Raw genomic sequence first — 18,700 nt, 5'->3', positions numbered from 1 at the left:
TTCAAATTCATAAGCCAAATGAACAATTCAAAGATCGTATCTCAACATTCTCAACTTCATAATCATTCATAATCCAAATCTCATTTCCAAATTCATTCAAAAGCCATATTTCAAAGAAATCCTCATCATCTTTCTTTTCATTCCGTTCACTAACAATTCTCAATCCAAAACATGACTTTTCCTTTGATAAATGAAGTAATCTTAAATTATATAATGCTTAAAATTAAACCTTTTAAAATAACTACTTCAAATGAAACTTCTAATTTTATAAAATTTTGGCAGCATCTCCTCTAAAACTCGGATTCTGCCACCCTTTTCGGGTCCCATCTAAACATTTCTCAAACCTTTTCTCATCCATTTCCAAATCTCTTTCATTTTTCCAGAGTTGAACCAGCTCCAATATCAATTTATTTTCAAATCAAACCAATTCCAACAATAAAACTCTTTTTAAAATCAAATCAGCTCAAATATTAAATCATTTATAAAATCAGACCAATCCAAAATCAAACCTCTCCCAAAATCAATTTATTTTCATATATCAAATTATTTCCTAAAATCGATTCATTTATAAGTAAACTTTAAAACCAAGAAGATCCACCTCTCATAATAATCGAGTAAATAACATTTCAAACCGGTTTTTACCAACAACCATAAGCCACTTACGCAATCAAGCACCAAATAATCCAATCCAACAGATCATCACATTCACAAGACAAATGTAACCACAGAAGTTTATCCTTTTGCGTCAATATCTATTTATCACAACTCTGTAATGTAAAATAGATTTTAAGAAAAACCCCTACCTCGTTCGCGATTCAACTACGCGACAAACCGCATTTCTATTCTTATCCCACAGCAACAACATTAATACTGACCGTCTCCGCAGCAGCCACAGCCTCTAAACACAATCTTAGCCCAATCCTAAAATATTAATGTCGCGTAAAACTCAATAATCTATAACATAACAGCAACTAAAAAAGTTTGGAACAAGGAACGACTTACTGGACTTACAAATAATCAAGAAAACGGAGCAACAGCAGCTCCAGTGATGACGCAGCACCTTGATGCTGTATGCAGCAGCCATAGAACTCAGCAATCAAGACCCATAACTCGATCCTATGACACCAAAACCTCAGATCCTCAAACAACTTAAAACAGAAATACCAATTTAAAGGTTTTGGAACGCATGGCTTACCTAAACAAGGATGAACGGCTGAACTGAAATAACGATAACTCCGATGGTGGTTCCGGTGATCACCCACGCCACACCCGGTGACCAGAACGGCGGCAACGACGGTGCAGCAGTTCAGAACAACAAGCAGCGGGGGTGGGTGACTGAAATAAGCATGCAGTGACGATAAAGGTTCCCGGAATCCAAAAGAACATAAACCAAACTTTAAAACCCTTACCGACAGTGGGTTCTCCGGCGGCGGCAGCAGGATTTCGAGCGGCAGAAGCGGCGATGGCTGGCGCGGGTCTCTCTTTTCTCTCCTCTGCTCCCGAGCTCGCTCTCTCTGGCTCCTCCATAAGTGGCGGCAACCGACTCCGGGACGAGGACGACGACGACGCGGGTACAGTAGCGGCGGCGACGGCTTCACGGTGTGGGCGACGCTGGCGACGCGAAAAGGGTTCTGACACGGTGGTTGGACCTCAGCTTGGCTTGAGATCCCGCTCTCTCTCCCTCGCGCGTCTCTCCTCCCCGCGTGGTCTCCTCAGCGCTTGCGCCAACGGCGACGCGACGGCGATCCTGAGCTGCGCGGCGGCTTCCTCGCGGTACTCTTCTTCTCTCTTAGATCTCCTCTCTCTTCTGTCAGCAGCGGCGGCGACGGTGGCAGTGACACCCACCGCGCCGCCTCCCTCTTCTTCCTCCCCTTTCCTTCTTTCTTTTCTTCGTTCTTCTGCTTTTGCTTTTCTTTCTTTCTTTCTTTCTTTCTTTTGATATGTTTACTCAAGGAAAGAAAACAGGTGTGGCGGCTAGGGTTAATTTAGGGGGGTTAGGGTTAATTTGGTTAAAGTTAGGGTTTGGATTTAATTTAGCAAAATTTGTCTTTAATAATTTTTAATCAAATTAGGATTTGTTTTATTAATTTCAAATCTAATTTAATTGTCAAAACTTGATTTAATTACTTCTAACAAAATAATTTCTAAAATAAAATCTTTAATGAATAAATAAATTGAAATTAACTCATAATAATATTTTTTTAGAAAATTATGGGTCTTACACCCTACCAACCTTATAAAAATTTTCGTCCTCGAAAATTGATACAAAATAAAAGAGATTTTCATATTACTTCACTCTTGAACTTATTTAAAGAAAAGGCAAAAAGTTCTTAGTATATATATATTCATATAGTTTCAAATACCAGAATTTTCATATGGTATAAAAATATAAAGGGTATAAGTATGATGTGAAACAAAGTTACAAGATAGACTTGATGCACAAAATAATATGTTTCAAACGTGTGATAGTAAAGCAAGGCGACAAAAAAGGTATAAAACAAGCTGGGGTCAAAATGATGTGCTCAACGTCCGGATACTAATCTCATACCAACTGCAAAGTCTCAACTATTCGAACTTCAATATAACTTATCTCCACCATTCTTAACTGTACTTCATTGAGCTCTCATCCGAAGGTTTTCAACCTCGTCATCACTTCGTAAATCTTAATGGTCACAAACCCAACATCAACAAAATTCTTTCACATGAAATAAGGTTCCACAACTCCCTGCAACATCGTATATTTACAAATTTTCACCTTTTGAATTCACCAAACGTGTCCTAAAGAACTAATGTGTTGTTTACTAAGCGTACGGTCGCACAAGACATCAAAACTAATCTCGAGTATACTCAGAAGGATCATAAACCATAGAAAAGAAAGAACAGTGACAAAGACCGTGTTCGCGAGAATTTGAAAGAATTGTGGAAATCACAAGTAGACAAGGATGAACAAGTAATAAAAAGTGCTGGAAAGAGAATCAACTGATAACTTTAAAGGTAACTCTTGAATCGAAGAAATTTAATAAGACCAATAAGATGAAAAACAATGTAGTATTTTGAAACGAATTCAAGCTGAGTCAAATAAATATGAGGTTTACAAAGAAGAATATCTAAAACCAAAGACAAAATTCATAGAACCCAAGAGTATGATTTAAAGATACTCTCGAATGCATTGCTCATAGGGAATGAAAAACTTAAAGAAAAATCATTTTATGTTCTAAAAGAGAAAATGAGTAACAAACATCCTTCAAAAGATTAATAAAAATGTAAATGTGGCATTATTTCAATATAAATTCAAGAGGAAATAGATTACACAATTTGTAAATGGAAAGATTAATTTGGCTAAGAGCAAAATTGTATTTTCTCTTCTTTTTTAAGCATGTATAAAAACTATAATCTTGTTGGAAGAAAATCTGAGATAAAGTTTTACTCATAAAAGAAAAGATGATGCATTACAATCAAACAGGTTTAAATCACATAGAAATTTTCAGAGTATAAGGTAAAGGAGTGTAAGCTAAATTGAAAGCGATTTTATTAAAATTTCAATAGATGTATCGCCCCAAAACAAGTTCAAATCACACCAAAGAGAGGCATTGCTCAAGTAAAACAATTCTAGTCAGGGACAATTTTGCATAAAAATAAATCGAAACTTGTTTAAAAAGGTTTAAATTAAAACAAAACTTCAATAATATACTTGAAGTCACAACTTTATAAGGATGTTCAATAATATTATTATGTGCTAAAAAGGAAACTAACTCAGTTTAAGAAAGAAACTTAAATTAAAGGATTTCAATTAGGATTCATAAAGCATGTCACTCATAGAAACAAAAAGCTTAAAAAGGAACTTAACAACTTAAAAAAAATTGATTCAAAACTTAAATTCCTTCAAAAGAATTCAAAACCTTTTCAAAAATGGTTCAAAACAAAATTCTGAAAGTATATTTGAAATAACCACCTCGCAAGTATCATTTAAGAAGATTACGATGTGCTTAAAATGAAATCAACCCATGGAAGATAGGACCTTTAAATTAAGGGAATTCAAACAAGAACTCATTGGGTATGGATTATCAAATGAGTTTCCAATTGGTCTAAAGGAATACAAAACGCGCCAGCAAGACAACTCAATCAATAGAAAATTCTCAAGAAAGAACCTTTGACTAAAGAAAGACAAATAAAAGGACAAATGGTGCATTAGATGGAAACGAATTAAAGTTGACTCGGATGAGAATGAGATTCACAAGAAATGAAAAACTAAGACTAATAGTGACGTTAAAAAAAATAAAAGAGTAGTTAAAAACAGAATTAAATATGACATCCATAGAAATAAAAGTTTAAGAAAGAAATTGATCCATTCATGATAATAAAGACATGAGTCCAACATTTTTTTTGTAAGAACAACAATTGCATAAATAATATAGTATGCTAAACCAAATTCGAATAAAAATAAATTAGGTGAAGCTTACCAAACAAAACCAACTAGAAAGAGACAAAAACCTTTTTTTGAAAAATATCTAAATATATAGTCAAATCAGGATATTCGTAAAAATTGTAATAAAATTGTTAAAAAATCAAATTGTATTTAAAGTATATATACATTTCCATAAATCAGTGAAGAAACAGGCGAGGTATTAGAAACAACTAGTTTTAAACTGTATAAGAAACTTTCAACGTTTATATAAAGAAGTACATATCAAATTAAAAGCGGTTGTATATTTCCAATCAAAAACGGTTTTGTTAAGATTTAAAGAATGGCTGTAATTGTTATCAAATAAGAGGAAAACTAAATTACAATTTATTTACAAAAGACTCGAAAAATGAACTTAAAAAGGTGTCCTGCATCAAAACAGATTCGAATGTATATATAAAAAAAATACATGATTCAAAAAGAAGTGCCTAAATAAAGAAGGTAAATACACCAAGGGTTTTAAACAGGCATATGCAGTTAGGATCAAACAAAAGCGTACGTAAACAAGAGAGTAGGATTGAAAGATAATCTGTTCACTTTCCAAGAAAAGTATCGCAGACAAGAACCTTAGAGCATACCAAGCAGGAATAAGATACGTGATATTTGCAGAGTTCAAGACACCTAACCGAGTAACCTCAAGAATTAACTCCTAACGTTTCCAAAACCCGCGATTCGCATTACCTATGACTCACAAATTGTCTATGATAATCCATTAGTGCTTACATAAACATAATTCACTAGTGTTAAGCTGGCCAAACTTAATACCAGGGATTATGCAATGCAAGACTAATGGCATTAATCAATAGACCGTCATGTGCATAAGCTCTAATTCTCGTTATTCAAATAAGACTTACTACATGACAGACTCTTAGAGTATGCAATTGAAGCATAACCGGTCCATTCCTCAGGCTCTACAGGAAAGACTGCTCTGATACCATAATGTAACACCCTCACTATCAGTAGTCACGCTTCCGGCTGCGCCACTCTGATAGCAAGAAATATTACGACTACTTTACATACTAAATACTAAAATAGGAGCCTGTGACTCGACACTGTATCGCTGATTTCTTTGAAAACTAGAAATAAATATTTTATCTTAAGAACAATACAAGCAGGCATATATTCATATACAAAACTCCTTACATAATAACTCAATATATTACATATTTAAAACATACAATTCCTATCCCTCTTACAAACTTGTAATAACAAAGACGAGGGGAGAAAATAATCTAATGAATACAACAACATATAAGCCAAACGCAGTGTAACTCTTCATAACGCTTCTTCCGGTTCCTGAAAAGGTAAAGTTGTAGGGGGGTGAGAACCTAACCACACGGTCTCACCACGCAGTTTCAAAGTTGTCATAAGAAGATATTTAATAAGAAAACTGTTTTCAAACTCAGTGATTATCATCGCCTTATGAATCTTTTAAAAACCAGTAGGTAACCGTTCAAGACTTTTTCAAAGAAACAATGTTTAATCTAATTGAAATCCGAAACCTTTCTTTTCTTATAAGAAAATCTCAATCAGAAACCAACCACGCAATCAAACAACACAATCATTAATGCAACACCAAAGTTCATTCTCAAATGTAGCATGCCAGGACAAACACAGGCAAGACAGACAAGGAAAGCACAAGTAGGTAGCAATTACAGCAAATAGTTCAAGTAGCAGTTAAGAACAGTTTAGCAATTAGGCAAACCAAAACAAGTTCAAACCCAAGCAAAGCATACAAATGCATATGATGCATGCCTGTCCTATGGCTGATGAGGCTCATCTGTCGGTTATCCAGCCAACCCGACAAGTCTGAATTGTCCTTAGACTGTCCCCCAACGTGCATCCCCAAGAGTCTATGCATAGCTTTTTCTCAAATAATCAATATTGCTCAATGGGGGTAACATTCCCGGGAATTTATATAGTGCCCGGTCACACTTACGTCGTAGGGTCAACAGAGTATCGAGTTCTCAACCTGGTACACGTGGTGGCAAGCCACGACACTTAATCCAGGGAACCTCGTATCTCAGATATTTCAAATTCATAAGCCAAATGAACAATTCAAAGATCGTATCTCAACATTCTCAACTTCATAATCATTCATTAATCCAAATCTCATTTCCAAATTCATTCAAAAGCCATATTTCAAAGAAATCCTCATCATCTTTCTTTTCATTCCGTTCACTAACAATTCTCAATCCAAAACATGACTTTTCCTTTGATAAATGAAGTAATCTTAAATTATATAATGCTTAAAATTAAACCTTTTAAAATAACTACTTCAAATGAAACTTCTAATTTTATAAAATTTCGGCAGCATCTCCTCTAAAACTCGGATTCTGCCACCCTTTTCGGGTCCCATCTAAACATTTCTCAAACCTTTTCTCATCCATTTCCAAATCTCATTCATTTTTCCAGAGTTGAACCAGCTCCAATATCAATTTATTTTCAAATCAAACCAATTCCAACAATAAAACTCTTTTTAAAATCAAATCAGCTCAAATATTAAATCATTTATAAAATCAGACCAATCCAAAATCAAACCGCTCCCAAAATCAATTTATTTTCATATATCAAATTATTTCCTAAAATCGATTCATTTATATTACCAAGTAAACTTTAAAACCAAGAAGATCCACCTCTCATAATAATCGAGTAAATAACATTTCAAACCGGTTTTTACCAACAACCATAAGCCACTTACGCAATCAAGCACCAAATAATCCAATCCAACAGATCATCACATTCACAAGACAAATGTAACCACAGAAGTTTATCCTTTTGCGTCAATATCTATTTATCACAACTCTGTAATGTAAAATAGATTTTAAGAAAAACCCCTACCTCGTTCGCGATTCAACTACGCGACAAACCGCATTTCTATTCTTATCCCACAGCAACAACATTAATACTGACCGTCCCCGCAGCAGCCACAGCCTCTAAACACAATCTTAGCCCAATCCTAAAATATTAATGTCGCGTAAAACTCAATAATCTATAACATAACAGCAACTAAAAGAGTTTGGAACAAGGAACGACTTACTGGACTTACAAATAATCAAGAAAACGGAGCAACAACAGCTCCGGTGACGACGCAGCACCTTGATGCTGTATGCAGCAGCCATAGAACTCAGCAATCAAGACCCATAACTCGATCCTATGACACCAAAACCTCAGATCCTCAAACAACTTAAAACAGAAATACCAATTTAAAGGTTTTGGAACGCATAGCTTACCTAAACAAGGATGAACGGCTGAACTGAAATAACGATAACTCCGATGGTGGTTCCGGTGATCACCCACGCCACACCCGGTGACCAGAACAGCGGCAACGATGGTGCAGCAGTTCAGAACAACAAGCAGCGGGGGCGGGTGACTGAAATAAGCATGCAGTGACGATAAAGGTTCCCGGAATCCAAAAGAACATAAACCAAACTTTAAAACCCTTACCGACAGTGGGTTCTCCGGCGGCGGCAGCAGGATTTCGAGTGGCAGAAGCGGCGATGGCTGGCGCGGGTCTCTCTTTTCTCTCCTCTGCTCCCGAGCTCGCTCTCTCTGGCTCCTCCATAAGTGGCGGCAACCGACTCCGGGATGAGGACGACGACGACGCGGGTACAGTAGCGGCGGCGACGGCTTCACGGTGTGGGCGACGCTGGCGACGCGAAAAGGTTTCTGACACGGTGGTTGGACCTCAGCTTGGCTTGAGATCCCGCTCTCTCTCCCTCGCGCGTCTCTCCTCCCCGCGTGGTCTCCTCGGCGCTTGCGCCAACGGCGACGCGACAGCGTTCCTGAGCTGCGCGGCGGCTTCCTCGCGATACTCTTCTTCTCTCTCAGATCTCCTCTCTCTTCTGTCAGCAGCGGCGGCGACGGTGACAGTGACACCCACCGCGCCGCCTCCCTCTTTTTCCTCCCCTTTCCTTCTTTCTTTTCTTCGTTCTTCTGCTTTTGCTTTTCTTTCTTTCTTTCTTTCTTTCTTTTGATATGTTTACTCAAGGAAAGAAAACAGGTGTGGCGGCTAGGGTTAATTTAGGGGGGTTAGGGTTAATTTGGTTAAAGTTAGGGTTTGGATTTAATTTAGCAAAATTTGTCTTTAATAATTTTTAATCAAATTAGGATTTGCTTTATTAATTTCAAATCTAATTTAATTGTCAAAACTTGATTTAATTACTTCTAACAAAATAATTTCTAAAATAAAATCTTTAATGAATAAATAAATTGAAATTAACTCATAATAATATTTTTTTAGAAAATTATGGGTCTTACAATAAGCTCCCTTCACCTAATACTTCTAATGTCTTACCTTTTGAATTACTACATAATCAAGCCCCTGATTACTCTATTCTAAAATTTTTTTGTTGTGCATGTTATCCATTTTTAAGACCTTACAATGATAAAAAATTCTCTTACAAATCACAATTATCTATCTTTTTGGGGTATGCACCCAATCACAAAGGATATAAATGTTTAATGAAAACTGGCAAAATAATTATCACTCGACATGTTTTTTATGAAACTTCTTTTTCTTATCCTCAATTATTTCCTATTACCTCTGCTCCTTACATTAACAATAAATTCTTTCAAATTTCCTTAAGTATCCCTCTTTTACCTGTACCTGCTTCAATTTCTATGGCCACTAATCATGATGCAGATCCATTAAACTCTAATGATGATCAACATTCCAATCAATAATCCTCACTTTCAAATTCTAATACTGATCCTACCCCTCAACCTGGTAATAATCATGATGTTCAACCCTCTAATACCAGTGAAACTCAACCCTCTATTCTTATTTCAGGTAAAGAAATCTTGTTATCTTCTACTACACGTACCCAAAGTACTCATAATCAACACCCTATGGTCACTAGATATAAGTCTGAAATTTATAAACCAAGAGCATTAAGTGCACTCACTTCTTCCTCAAGTACTGACCCTCAATGTCTACAAACACCTCCTACTTTAGTAAAACAAGCATTACAGCTTCCACACTGGAAGAATGCAATGCTATCTGAACTTCAAGCTTTAGAACAGACACAAACTTGGTCTCTAGTTCATCCAAGTCCCAATTCTACTGTGATTGGTTGCAAATGGGTTTATGCCATTAAAAAAAACCCAAATGGCTCAGAAATGCGCTATAAAGCTCATCTTGTAGCTTTAGGGAATCATCAAATTGAAGGGCTGGATTTTACTGAGGTATACAGTCCTGTGGTTAAACATGCCACTATTAGAGTGGTTCTCACTCTTGCTCTTTCTATGAACTGGCTTATCAATCAATATGATTTTAACAATGCCTTTTTAAATGACAAATTACAAGAAGTGGTATACATGATGCAACCACCAGACTTTGATAATGGTGACTCTAACGCTGTTTGCAAACTTCATAAAGCTATATATGGATTAAAACAAGTACCTCGTACTTAGTACATTACATTATCTGCAGCTTTAGGCAAGTTTGGCTTCACTACAACAAGGTCAGACCCTTCTTTATTCACTAAAAGAACTTCTTCTTCTATGATTTTTATTTTAGTTTATGTTAATGATATACTGGTGACTAGTAATAATCAAAATGAAATACTGCATCGATGCAGAAATTACATGGCATGTTTGCTTTGAAATCTCTTGGCACTTTCAATTATTTTTTAGGAATTGAGGCCACTAAACTAAAATCTGGTGCATATCATTTATCTCAAACTAAATACATAAAAGATGTGTTATACAAGTCAGGCATCATTGATGCTAAGTCAGTCCCAACACCTATGATTACCTCAGAAAAAAGCTCTCTAAACATGATTTTGAACATTATTCTGATCCTACTCACTATCTTTCTATAGTAGGGGCTCTGCAATACTGCACCCTCACTAGATCTGAGATAGCATTCTCAGTAAATAAGGTAAGCCAATTTATGCAAAGACCTTTGCTCAGTCACTGGAGATCAGTAAAAAGGATCCTTCGATGTCTAGCTGGTACAACTGAGCAAGGTCTTCTTTTTCATCCATCTACTAATCTTCGAATTTTTGGTTTTGCAGATGCTGATTGGGCCTCTGATGTTGATGATAGGAGATCCACTTCAGGCTATTGTATTTTCTTAGGCACTAATTTGGTTGCTTGGTCAAGTAGAAAACATGTAGTCAGCCATACCAGTGCAGAATCTGAATACAAGAGTGTGGCAGCAGCTACAACTGAGATAAAAGGTTCCTCATATCTGAATACATAGATGTTAACTGAAATAAAAAAGAGACATGATAAATTGCAATGCTACCTTATCTCGAAATCAAATCATGACAACCAATCAAAAAGCATGGTGCAAAAGTAAAATCAATAATTTATCCAAAATTCCAGGAAAAACAATGACTTGTTAATTCAAGTAGGGTCATCACTTATTTATGTTAACAACATAGAATGAAACCCATGATATCTCAAAAAGCATAAGCAAGATGTCATCACTTATTCTAAATTCACTCAGACGAACAGCAATAGTGCAAATATCTCAAAAAAACACAGGTAATTTTGAGCTAAAAAGAATATAGACATAATTCAAGCAAGATCATAATACTCAAAGACATTATTATTTAATTCATTGTTCATTCATAATCCTATTAAAAAGGACAAAGGAGGATAAAAAGCCACAGTAAATAACAAGAAATGTTACTATCATATATCTGTCGTATAGTGAAATCTTCCCCCCTTAATAGGTGGCCAAACAAAGGTGTGGCGCATATCATTAGCAAGCCTCGAGTTCTCCATGGTGTAGACACACTTCTTATGGACAGTTACTTGCAAGAAATCTCGCTCCATGGGAGGAGCCCCGCTGTCAAGTTGCAATGCTGCAAAGTCCTTCGACAACGACAGTGTGAAAAATGAGAAGAACAGCAACAATTTGTCTCCGGAATCCTCTAGTTCCGCAAAGAGTATTGCACACACCTTCCCGTTGCCAAGGTCAACAAGATTGACTCTGGCCCCATCTTCCATCTTGGGTTGACTACCCTCAAAAAACACATCAAGGTATTGATATAAGGCGACACGGCCATTCTGGTAGTTAACCAAAATGGCAAACACCTTCTCCGAGATAACAAGTGGTTCATCAAACTCCTCCCCATACTCATCATGCGTAAGGCAAACCGTGTAGTTGTTGCTGCTGCCGAGACCCAGAAGGGGCACAGAAATTTTTGGGGGATAAGTATCACGAAAGGGGCCAAGTTCAGTACTACTGCAAATGTACCTACCATTCATGAATTTCGAAAGATTGTTATCAGCGTCGGGCTCAACTATCCAAGTCTCTGTTATGGGGTCGAAGTGGGCCAAATAGGAGTCTGTCTCGTTCCCCGTGTCCGATGAAACAAAGACGGTGTTGTGGAGGACGAACACGACAAGATCGGCACCTACCCGTTCGTAGTCCGGAGGAGGGTTTAACTGTTTCCAAACTCTAGAATCATGATAAAGAACAAAAAGTCCAAGATATATGGCCAGTGGATCTATACAGAAGTAAACATCGCTTGAGTCTGGCGTGTTTGCGATGGATGACCCATAAAGAGGGGCGGGTACACCATCCGCAGGCCAAAATCTGCGCTCATCAAATTTGAATTCGTAGGTGTTCCAGGAGTTGGAATCCGCACCGAGAGGTCTAGGGCAGGACACCGCCATATAGATCTTGGAGTCCAACTCGAAAGGACATAAATCAGGGTCTGGAAGTTTCAAATCGAAATCGAACGGTGGTGGAGGCAAACAAGTCCAATCTTTGACATCATCTTCTTGTTTCTTTAAATTGCTTAGTTTGATCACGAACAACTTGTTAGAAGTAAAAAGGCAAAGGCACGCTTCCTCCGCCATTTCAACATGCTCCGTTTTTTGCCTTTTTGTCTCAGCAGCATCCAATTCCGTCATCACTCTCTCTGATCGAACAATGAGATCACCACTGTGCGGTGGTGCTGCGGCAGCAAAAAGCTAGAATTAGGGTAAAGTACTGCAGAGTTAAAGCAGAAAAAAAAAGAAGGGGCTGTTGGCCAGTTTGGGTAAAGTACTGGAGAGTTAGGGTAAGCTAGTTCGAGGCAATACAAAACTGAGAGAAAAGAAAAGAAAACAATGGTGATGCAGTTTCATGAAATACATTTTCATTGACGGAAGCTCAATGTGGAATTTGATTATATGATATGGTCTGTGATTGTGAGTTAGCTAACCAAGTTTGTCTATAACTAGTGTAAAACCCGCGCGTCGACTAAATGTTGAATTTGTTAGTGTTTGTTCCTTAATATTAATAAGAGTAAATGTCCTTTCCGGTCCCTAACAATTTGCTCTAAGGACTTCCCACCCCCTAAAAAATCTAAATACCCAAATCGATCCCTATCTATTATGATTTCAGTACGTTCCAGTCCCTGCAACCGGATCCGAGCAGGTCACTGGCTGATGTGTCAGTAACTTGTCCACGTGGGTTTCTCTCCTTCATAATTGGGACAAATCGCCCCCTGTACCTTTGTTGAAACGCTGCGTTTCATTATGAGCGTTATCTCCTGGGTGTTCATAGTTATTTAGGGTTTTTTCTTTATTCTTCGTTGTCTTCATTGTGTGTAGAGTGAAGATAAAGGGTTTTCTCCTGAAGAACAATATGGCTATGAAAGTCAGAGATTCTTCTTCACGAACAGTGGAGGAAAGCAATGAAGCTGGGAAGAATTTGTGCTGGAGTCCGACTCTGGATTCCACTGGGAGTATAGGAGAAAAGGCAAACCAAGGCAAAAAAAGATTTGTAGCACCCAGATGTCATTGTGGCACATATGCAATATTGTTTCAATCTAGCACTGCAGAAAATTCGAACAGACTTTTTTTTGGTTGCTCTTATTTTAAGGTAATCATTTTTCAATTTTAGTTTTGTTTCAAAATTCCTTGCCATTACCATGGAGTGTTATTTGTTGCAGACCGCAGCTCCACATTGCAAATACTTTGCTTGGCTTGATGAATATGTTGAGTCATATTCACATAAAGCTTATGTCAATCAGAATGGTGTGGTTGAAAGTTTGAAGACGATGGAAGAAAGATTGGAGGCACTGGAAGTAATGATGGCAAAGCAGAAAATTGAAAAAACATTTGGAGGCAACACTAAATGCAGAACATTAACCACTTTTTTAGTTGGAATTGCAGTTACACTTATAATTTCATCAATTTGTAGTGGGTTAATTGAGAAAAATGTGAATTTGATTTAGTGTGCAAAGTTATGTAAATAGAAGACAACTACTTAATGTATTTTTGTTGAAATTCATAGCTTGTATGAAGACAACAACTGATGTTATGATTATTTACTCTAATACAGTGATACTTAATTTATTTTATTTCATGTAGTTATTAGAATTTAAAATAGTGTATTGAGATATTATCATATTGTATTATTATGAGTTTGTGAAACACATGTCTATGAAGATAACAATGTAAATAAATATTCAAATCTGTGAGAAATTTGGAATTGCACTCCAATTCCTGAGAGTTTCATAATAGTTGAAACCAACATATAAAGTGATTAAGTGATTCACAAACCAAAGCATGAGTATTTTACAAAAAGTTCACTCCAAAATATGACCTGCTCCAGAAGTTTCACTCAGAAGACCATGTGTGTTTTTTCAACTTGATACTAAAACAAAAACCAAAAAAATTGACTGTTATAAGTCATAAACTAATTATAAGTCAATTATATTGTGCAGAATTGCATTTATAAAACTGAAAATGGCATGCCAATTATAACTGTTACAAACATCTAATTATAATCCAACATGTGCAACAGAAGTCTATATCTAATAAGACAATTATCTTGTGCAGACTTGTATTTATAAAACAATATCTAATAATCTAAACAATATCTACACTATAATCCAACTAAACTCTGCAGAATTATAATCAATATCAGAATAGGTTGGCAAATGATGTTACCTTCTGTTGGTCGGACATGAGATTCCATCCACGCACTTGATGGTCTCCCAAATCATCCTGAAGTCGAGTTAAGAACCACATCCAGTTCTCTGTATTTTCTGCTCTTGTAACAGCATATGCAATAACGAATACATGGTTGTTAGCATCAAGTGACATTGCAGTTAGGAGTTGGCCTCCATAATACCCCTTTAAAAAGCATCCATCTAGGCCTATTAGTGGTCTACAACCCTTAACAAAACCATTTCTGCACGCATCTAAGCATATGTAAATTTTGTCAAACAGCGGTAGAGATTGCAGAATTGGGTCAACACACATGTCAGCCGTGCTGCCTGGGTTACTCCTGTGCAACTCTTGTAAATAATCCCACAACTTCCCATATTGTGCCTTGTCATTCCCAACAACAATTTCCCTGGCTGCTTTCAAAGCCTTTTGGATCATTTTTGGATGGACCTGAACATTGTAGTCCTGTTTCATATGCTCCGTTGCTTCCCTCGGTGTTAGCTTAGGCTGTGTTGCCAACCTTTTTTCCAGCTTATCTGTGACCCATGCCCTATCGGCCAAATTGCTTCCATAATCCCTTCCACATGTATGCTTGTTGTGAAATGTTTTTATCTCAAATGCCATTGTTTTTGAGTTCCTTGCCATATATATTAACCATGGACAGTTCTCCTCCGCACATCTAGCCCTGACCCTCTCCTTCTCATTCTTGATATACATGCAATCTCTTCCATCCCAAACAAATACATCCTTCAAGGCCTTCTTAAATTTCTCCATAGTCGAAAATTGCATTCCAAGCTCAAACCGAACCTCTCCATATTCATTTTCTTCATTGAAATCAAGTCCGTGCATTGTCCTCTGATCCTCAGAAGATACCGGGGTATGACACTCTTCAGAAGCATATTCATAGTTGTAGTCATCACTGTCACTCTTCTCATTAACCACTGCTGGACCTCCTAGTTCATCTTCTACTGGCCCTCCCATATCTGTTTCTACTGGCCCTTGGGCAGAACCCAACCCACTAGGAGGTGTCTCAATTCGATTTCCTTTACTAGATTCACCGTATAGCACATGTCTCTTCCTCCTCCTCCCAGTATACCTCTTTGATGATTTCTTACCATTTTTCTTAGGTGACACTTTCTTCTTGTTTGATGGAGACACAGATGCTTTTTCCTTTATTTTTTTTTATGTCTTTTTGGTGACTCAATATCACTACTATCAGTCTCAAAACTAGGAGGAGAAGGCTTGTAGGCCTCATCCTCGGCACTCTCGTATCCATCATCCGATGAGGATTCCTCTGTGACCACAACAGGCTCTTCCTCTGGTTCTGCCTTTGGTTCGACTGCCATTGGTTGACTTACCGGGTGCTCAAAGTAGATGTAGAACTCATTTCTATCTGGACAACTTAGAGTGGCTTCACACATGTCATTAATATCCTGGTCACCCTTAAGGATATGAAGCCCAAACTCCAGGTTTCTTGCTGCTGGATCAAGCCAGTAAATTTCTTTGTATTCTATATAACCTAATCCCCTGAAGAGTTCTTCCAAGTCCTTCTTGTTGACAAAATCAACATCCATGGGTGGAAATTTTTCAATCTTTCCATCTACGTATCGTAGCACTCCATTTGGATCTTTCTTGAGTATCCCACCATGATGAAAAACAGGGATAACAAACACAGACATCTGTAAAAATCCAAACTATAACTCAGTAACAGAGCTATACTTCAAACTTAATCAACAGCAAATAGACTAAAATATCTATCAGTTAAGAATTCTTAACTCATCAATAAGTAGAAAGGTAGAAACTTTCAAAGTTAACATCACTATTATAGTTTCGCAACAACCCTAACTCATCAAACAAAGCTAGTGCTTCACCCCATCCACCCATAATCAACATGCAGAGGAGAACTGAGTTATCAAAGCTAATTTCACTCCCACTATCTGACACACTCCTCAATTTGACTACAATAAAACATAAAGTAAGTAGAAGAGAACGAAAGATTGCTTACCGTTTCAAAGAAACTTGCCAAATGCTTCCAATGTCTTCCCACACAGTGGTGCAGCACGATCGCACGTCCTCAACGTAACGCTCTTTTGGAGGGAAGGAGAAAGGTTTCAGAGTTAGGGCCAAATGTAAATGAAGAGGGAGAGGAAGGTGTTTTATGGAATAACGCTCATAATGAAACGCAGCGTTTCAACAAAGGTACAGGGGGCGATTTGTCCCAATTATGAAGGAGAGAAACCCACGTGGACAAGTTACTGACACATCAGCCAGTGACCTGCTCGGATCCGGTTGCAGGGACTGGAACGTACTGAAATCATAATAGATAGGGATCGATTTGGGTATTTAGATTTCTTAGGGGGTGGGAAGTCCATCGGGCAAATTGTTAGGGACCGGAAAGGGCATTTACTCTATTAATAATTGTTATTTTTAATTTGAAAAAGTCCTCATATATAAAAATCTATGGTATATTGTGTAAGACTATTTCATTTTCTATTTATAGAGGCCAAAATAATTTTATTGTTTTTCTAGCTGGTATTAGCAAATTTTACTTAAATATAAAAGTTATTATATTTATATATTTAAATAAATGTTGTTACATTCTATTATTTTTATTTATAGAATTCAAAAAAATTAAAATTTTAATAAAAATAGTTTATATTATAATTACACAAACAACGAATACTAATTAAGTGACATTTAGTTATATTATTAGATCCTAGTGTATAGTCTATAATAGTGTAAGTCATATACTTAATCTAGGGAAATTTACATATTTAAATAAAATCAGAGAAACCTTTACCCAAATACACAAATCAAAAAGTTGTTACGTGCTTGTGCAAAATGCATTATTATGTAAACCGTGGAAGCCAACTACGGTTTCTGATTTATATATAAACCGTGGCTGGCAGGGAGGTTTTATGAAAGGAAAAGTTTGGCTGTAAACCGTGGCCACCAACCACGGATTAGGAAGGAAAAGTGTTAGGCATAAACCGTGGTTGGTTACCACCGTTTATGAGAAATTTTGCGTTAAAAGTAAAACCTCCTAGGCTCCCACGATTTACGTTTATATGTATATATATACATAATCCGTTTATGCTCAACACAGATCATTTGGAAGCAATAAAAATTTTTGAAACCTTCGTAGTTGAGAGAGTTTGAGAGAGAGGGTGGGAGGATTTGCTCAGGTTTGAGTGGTGGAATCATGGAGGATTTTACATATATTTTTAAAATATAATATAGATACATTTTTAATTATATTAATAAGATGATTAATTTACGTCTGAATTCACAATATAAGAGTAACTTTTGTGAAACACGTTGAAAAGGATAAAAGTGTGTTTCAGTACTTTAAACGATGTTATTTGATGTTTGACAACTTTTTTTTGAACGCCAATTTGATTCTGCATCCCAAAAGCTCGTTCATTAGAAGCAAAAAATTATAGCTTCTGCATTTACTCAACCCACGTTTAGGTTGTTGCTTGTTATTATTGGTTTTTCCATAATTTTTTCTAAATAAATGCTAAGAATATTAAAATAATTAAAATAATTATAACTTCTGCATTTACTCAACCCACGTTTAGCTTCTGCATTTACTCAACCCACGTTTGTATTAAAAATATTTTCAAAATGCATTAAAATTTGTTTCTGACTTACTCCGAATCAATTTACTTTCATCAAAAATATTTTTCATAAAAAACGTGGGTTGAGTAAATGCAGAAGCTATAATTTTTTTGCTTCTAATGAACAGCTTTTGGGATGCAGAATCAAGTTGGCGTTCAAAAAAATAAAAGTTGTCAAACATCAAAGAACATCGTTCAAAAGTACTGAAACACACTTTTATCATCTTCAACGTGTTTCACAAAAGTTACTCTTATATTGTGAATTCAGACGTAAATTAATCGTCTTATTAATATAATTAAAATGTATCTATATTATATTTTAAAAATATATGTAAAAATGTATCTCTCAGCAGGTTGAATCTCACCCACATATATATATAAATATTCCCTCCTCATAAACCGTTGTAGGCTACAAGGGTTTATGCCAATTACCATTCCTTCATAAACCGGTGCTAGCAGCAAGGTTTTATGAAGATTTTCTTGTATTCATAAACCATGGTAGCCTACCACGGTTTATGGTCATTTTGTTTCAACACGTAATCCGTCCCTACCAGCCACGGTTTATGTATAAATCAAAAACCGTGGTTGGCTTCCACGGTTTACATAATAATACATTTTGCACAAACACATAACAACTTTTTGATTTGTGTATTTGGGTAAAGATTTCTCTGATTTTATTTAACTATGTAAATTGTCCCTTAATCTACTTTATTGT

The 18,700-nt window shown here is 36.5% G+C and overlaps 2 protein-coding genes across 2 annotated transcripts; both read right to left on the bottom strand.

The window, feature by feature from the left end:
• Positions 1–10,993: 10,993 nt before the first annotated feature.
• On the bottom strand, positions 10,994–12,631 carry LOC110263083 (uncharacterized). The gene is made up of 2 exons (XM_088499616.1): positions 12,509–12,631; positions 10,994–12,381 (listed from the first exon to the last, which is right to left on the bottom strand). The coding sequence occupies exon 2, from the start codon at positions 12,335–12,337 to the stop codon at positions 11,108–11,110; it is 1,230 nt and encodes a 409-aa protein (XP_088355742.1). The 5' UTR covers positions 12,338–12,381; positions 12,509–12,631; the 3' UTR covers positions 10,994–11,107.
• A 1,707-nt stretch (positions 12,632–14,338) lies between these two features.
• On the bottom strand, positions 14,339–15,346 carry LOC107613286 (uncharacterized). Its single transcript, XM_016315222.1, has one exon. The coding sequence runs from the start codon at positions 15,344–15,346 to the stop codon at positions 14,339–14,341; it is 1,008 nt and encodes a 335-aa protein (XP_016170708.1).
• Between the last annotated feature and the right edge of the window lie 3,354 nt (positions 15,347–18,700).

This window comes from Arachis ipaensis, chromosome B1 (assembly GCF_059453495.1).
Source record: "Arachis ipaensis isolate K30076 ecotype BB chromosome B1, ASM5945349v1, whole genome shotgun sequence".
NCBI classification, from domain to species: Eukaryota; Viridiplantae; Streptophyta; class Magnoliopsida; order Fabales; family Fabaceae; genus Arachis; species Arachis ipaensis.
The sequence above is the reverse complement of the archived record's forward strand: the minus strand, read 5'-3'. Positions and strand labels throughout refer to the sequence as shown.

What these genes read in the sequence shown, in the direction of transcription:
- LOC110263083 (XM_088499616.1), bottom strand. Translation starts at nt 12,337, where the DNA reads ATGACGGAATTGGATGCTGCTGAGACAAAAAGGCAAAAAACGGAGCAT.
- LOC107613286 (XM_016315222.1), bottom strand. Translation starts at nt 15,346, where the DNA reads ATGGGAGGGCCAGTAGAAGATGAACTAGGAGGTCCAGCAGTGGTTAAT.